The sequence below is a fragment of the Bidens hawaiensis genome, unplaced genomic scaffold (assembly GCF_021521415.1).
Source record: "Bidens hawaiensis isolate Kalapana, Puna unplaced genomic scaffold, B.hawaiensis_p1.1 tig00005808_1, whole genome shotgun sequence".
NCBI classification, from domain to species: Eukaryota; Viridiplantae; Streptophyta; class Magnoliopsida; order Asterales; family Asteraceae; genus Bidens; species Bidens hawaiensis.
The window spans coordinates 274881-279947 of record NW_027491383.1 but is presented as its reverse complement, the minus strand read 5'-3'; the positions used below and the strand labels follow the sequence as shown (position 1 = coordinate 279947).

At 33.2% G+C, this 5067-nt stretch overlaps 1 protein-coding gene across 1 annotated transcript; it reads right to left on the bottom strand.

Moving 5' to 3' along the window:
- Window positions 1–204: 204 nt before the first annotated feature.
- LOC143630762 (uncharacterized) lies at window positions 205–1347 on the bottom strand. Its single transcript, XM_077099684.1, has 3 exons — window positions 1242–1347; window positions 1078–1119; window positions 205–728 (listed from the first exon to the last, which is right to left on the bottom strand). Exons 1-3 carry the CDS (start codon window positions 1344–1346, stop codon window positions 339–341), a joined length of 537 nt encoding a protein of 178 aa, XP_076955799.1. The 5' UTR covers window position 1347; the 3' UTR covers window positions 205–338.
- Between the last annotated feature and the right edge of the window lie 3720 nt (window positions 1348–5067).

The window sequence follows — 5067 nt, the reverse complement described above, 5'->3', positions numbered from 1 at the left end:
CTATCAGATGTGCTCACTCATCTTTGGATTAGTTATAATAAGGGCAAATTCATCTTTATGTTAAAATCATAGTTTTTCGATTCGCTTGTATTCCATTTATGAACACATAATATAAAAACACAGGAGAAACTTTTAAATTCTAACTGCCATTATGTAACATCCTAATTTTCGATGTAATATTTCAGAAATATTTTGTTTAGTAAATTGCTGTAACTCACATTTATGACACCTCGTACTTAGTTTTTCTTGGTTTGAATTAGGTAGATCAATATTCTAACAATAAGCATACTCTTCACACTCACTTTGATTTCCTATAACATGCGTTTCTGCCAAAACCGCTATTGAGGTGCTGACGTGGCTCCAATAACAAAATCCTTCCATTTGATTGGAGCTTTCTTGACCCGATCACTCCTTTTAGTTTCTGTGCCGTGCATTTTAGTGTTCTGCTCCATAATCTGCTTTTGTGAGCCCAATGTACGAGGTCCAGGCCCATTCACAACAGTGCTGCAGTCGGGTTTGAAGCGCTTAGGTGACAATTCTTCTCCAAAATCAGTCACCGAATTGATAGTTTCAATATCAGTGATGCAGCATTCTTGCCAATGCAGAAGTGAGATGTCTCTGATTACATCATTTACACTCAGGAACACGTTTGAAGAAACATCAGTTTGCAGAGTCGAGCGGTGCGCATCCATCAGCTTGATTGACCTCACTGCACCTAACAAATCATCCTGAAAACACACATTTATTTATTTATTTATTTTGATTAAATAATACCGAATAATACAAATCACTAGCAGTTGAGTAACGGGTCAAAGCAAGGTAAAGCGGGTCGGATTGTGTTACATTGACCTCTCACAAATTATTTAATAAACAATTAAGCATATGATTAGATAAATTACTTAACAAGAATTGAGGTTGCAAACATCTAAAAATACTCGGGTCACGTTTCATTTCTAGTTAATTTGTTGTTTTTTTTATGTTTGTTGCTTTGACCTGTTATTTCTAAGTAAATGGTCAAAATTGCCACTTCTAGAATTCACAAAAATGTCTCATTAATAGTGCTTTAGATCACATAACCTTTGGAACATTGCAGCTTTTGATTCCATGTATCATAAGTATCTGTAACAGTGTAAAGTAATCAAAATGTGTTCATATTTTGATAAAATATAAAAAATACAAATCCTAAATAAACACTATCTGGAATTATTCAAGGTTTTATAAACATCGATTAAGACCCTCACCTTTCGAAGAATAGGAGGAGAGATGGTGTCCGTATGCTCCAAATTGAGGTAATTTTCAAGTGTCAACTTTCCCATCAATGGTTTTCCCGATGCTCCTTGTGGCATAATTGCTGTTAATTGTACAAAATCACTTACACAGGTCGCTACTGTGTGTTGTGTCCAGAAGTGTATTTCTAATGCACTATATATATTATATTCATTATTATTTATGACTAAATATGGTTTGCTTGTTATAGTATCTATTAGTCTTCCAATGTTAATAATAATATTATTATTACTATGCACATGAATTCTAATAAACTAACTTCAATGTTTGATGAAGCAGAGAAAACACTGGTTTTGTATTTATTTACAGCTAACTATTAGATCAGATCTGAAACGGACTTTTGTTTTGTATGTATGTATATACATCAATCAGATGCTCGATCGTATGAATGAAGTTAATCAACGGAAGTACAACTGAATTACGAGACATTCAATCGATGAAAACAATTAGGCTAGGTTAGGGCACGGGAGACCTAATTTAACTTAACTAGTTTAATGCGTCATATAACGATGGACAACAATTACGTAACAATTGGATGCAACTATAAATAAATAGCAGAAATGATACCTAAGCAGTGGAGAAGACGAAGACAATAAACCAATTGCAGAGAGTGAGTGAATGCACCTCCGAAACGGTTTCTTTTTGGATTTTTGGCGCTTTTATATCATCACTTCATTTTGCTCATCCACGGAATTTGGGCACAAATAGACCGCGGCTATGACGTCGGTCCGTAGAGTTGTCCACCAGCCTAAGTTCGACCCAAGCCCAGCTCGACAAAAATAAGTCGGCGTAGTTTCAAATCAAGTCTTTTTAATTTTGCTAGCTTTATTCTGAGTTTTTATCTTACAAGCCTTTTGAACAACCCGAACATATGCAATAATCATTTTTTACGAGTGAGATAGACTTGTTTTCTCAAGAACCCAGACAAGATTTGCGAGAGGAGGGAGGCTGGGTGGGCTTTTGGGGTGTTATGAAATGACACCTTTGGGCTTTTAATCTAGCTATTGATTGAACACATTTTTAGCTTATTCGTGTTGAAAATACTCTTTAGATAAATTGCGATTGCTGTCCTTGTTTATTCATATTCTTGGCCATGAATCATTTTTCTCTCTTTTTCCTTTTTTGTTTATAACCATGGACAGACACCCTGTATAAGGTGTCGGGTCAATTAACGAGATTTTTAAACGTTGTAGAAAAGATCAGTTTGAACATGCTACATTTATAATACAAAGTAAAATGTACAAAGTAAGTTTTGAATTCTATTAAGTACTTTCTTTCTAAATGACTATTGAATAATGCATTACCTTTTCATGGTTATGAGTTCCTCCATACCTTATTGTACCTCTTAATTTTACCAATTGTAATGGTAAATTATCCTCATTTATTGGACCTGACCCCATCCAAACAAATGTTGGGTTAAGAAATATTTGAGAATCGAAAAAACCGAGCATGGTTAAAAAAAATCTTGCGTACACCACTAGCTAGAACACTTTTTGGTTTTATTTAAATATTATTTCAGTCTAGTGAACTAACACAGTTGTAAAATTGTCGTTAATTTTTTGTGAATGTATCAAATTACCTTTGTTTAAAGAAAAGAAATGCAATGAAATTGAAATTTGAAAAACTTAAAGAACTGCGATCACACATAGGCCTAGTTATGAAAAGCGCGCATCACCCTTATTGTTTTTGTTAAGTTCTTACTAAATGACTGTAACTATGAAAGTTTTGAATATATTATGAAACCACGATTATATGAAGAATATGAATAATCACAATATTAGAAGAAGAATAGAACCAAACACACTTTGTCTATTACAATAAGACATATATATATATATATAAGAATTGTAAACTAATTCTATGTATACATTTAATTACAATTATATGTAAGGCATAACTTATAGAGAGAATATCTCCATCTTTGACTAGTCTTGATTCGTGGGATTGTATTCATCATTATCCTTGATAGTAACTAGTGATCGATGCATTTTAGATGCTTGTATCTAATTAAAGCAGGTAGCCATAAAGTTTTGAAGTTAAAACGTAAAAGAGCACCTAAAAAGGTCCATTCTACTATATGGTAAATTTGTTTTCGTTTATGATTATAATAATTGTCATAGTATTAGCGAAAAAAATTAATATATAAGTGCCAATTATTACTAGTCGTATAGGACACCAAAAATCTCAAAGACGGCCATGGATAGGAGATCGCTCATTTACAATGGGCTTGCTTGTGAACGAGTTAGCTCGGCTTGACTTGACTCAATTTGTAAACGGACGGAGTTTGAGCTAACCCAGCCTCTTCTCAGTTCAGTTTGTGTTATGATTGCAGCTTATTAAATAGGTTTGCTCGGGTCAACCAAAAGCAAATAACATGAATCACTTAATAAGTAAAATCCTATAAAGCAAGCTTTCAAGTTAAAAATCCACCAAATCTTCCAATGAATGAATAATCCACATCAGACCAACTTTCCCACTTCATTTCTTGCAGAAGTAAGAAAACACTAGTGTTATTCTTGTATTTATTTTTCTAATAAGGTACTAATATTTTATTATTGTTTTCTGCACCTTGCAATTTAGGATGTCAAAAAAACTGCACCCGATGTGAAAATTCGAAACCTCAAACATTTGTAGCGGGTTTGAAACTTTGCGGGTTCGGGATGAAGAGTGGTATTAGGCGAAACCCCTTCGATTACCCGTACCGGTTACCCGCATCAAAAGAGGCTATATTCATATATTATACAATCTTTAAAGATATAATAAATAGTTGGTAATGTTGCTAGAAACATGAAAGTGCTAAAATTTTTAAAGTTGCTACAAAATATGGTTCAGTATTTAATATTTTAAGTCGGTTTTGAAGTTAGTTTAAGATAGGATTCTGGGTGATGATGTCCCGTTTGGTCAATCTATAAGACTATAACGTAAGACCATAAACTAGCGTATCTCGTATCCACAAACACGGTGGGTAATAAGTCACAGGTGGATGACGGTGTGAAAGATAGTTTTATGACCTTATATAGTTATATGGAATTGGATAGGTCTTGTTCATTTCAAATAAATAATAATGGGACGATGCCCAGCAACCCATCTGTGGTACCAATACATCACTTGGCTAGGGGTGAGGGTCTTGATTACAAGCATTAATATGACAATTATGAGACAGGCACCATGAATAAATGTACAGGCAATTTCATAAAATAGTAACCAACTTTCAAAAGTGTTTTAATTAGGTCACTCAATTTTAAAAAGTGTTCCAATTAAGTCACTAAATTTTCATGTTTGATTAAGTTAAAGGTTTTAACATGTTTTTTAGTCTTTTTCTTTTTTGTTTCACATAGGAAATCTTTTTATCTTTTTTTTTTGAAGTTGACGTTAAGTGGCGACGTGAATTTTATTTTCTATTTTTAAATTTTAATATAATTAACGTTTTTTTAATTTTTAAAATTTAATTACATATATTGCAAATTCCGATTTTCCCACATCTTATCCTTCATTTTTTTCTTGACGCACAAAAAAATCGGTGAGATTTGATTTGAAGATTTAGAGGCCCGATTTGGAGAAAATATCAGTGACCTAATTGGAACACTTTTGAAAGTTGGTTATTATTCTATGGGATTTTCCCAAATGTACGTGTTGGGTAGAGTGTGAAGATTAAGAAAGTCACTCACTGATTTGCTTCAGTTTGGACAGTTAGACGCCCATTAATTTAGACAACACACTAAAAACAAAAAAAAAAATTGAAACACACATTCATAGCAATAGGGGAACTTATGAATCATT

Coding starts and splice junctions, on each gene's coding strand:
- LOC143630762 (XM_077099684.1), bottom strand. CDS start 1,346: ATGCCACAAGGAGCATCGGGAAAACCATTGATGGGAAAGTTGACACTT. Junction 1,120..1,241: donor CTCCTCCTATTCTTCGAAAG/GTGAGGGTCTTA, acceptor ACACTGTTACAG/ATACTTATGATACATGGAAT. Junction 729..1,077: donor AAAGCTGCAATGTTCCAAAG/GTTATGTGATCT, acceptor GTGTGTTTTCAG/GATGATTTGTTAGGTGCAGT.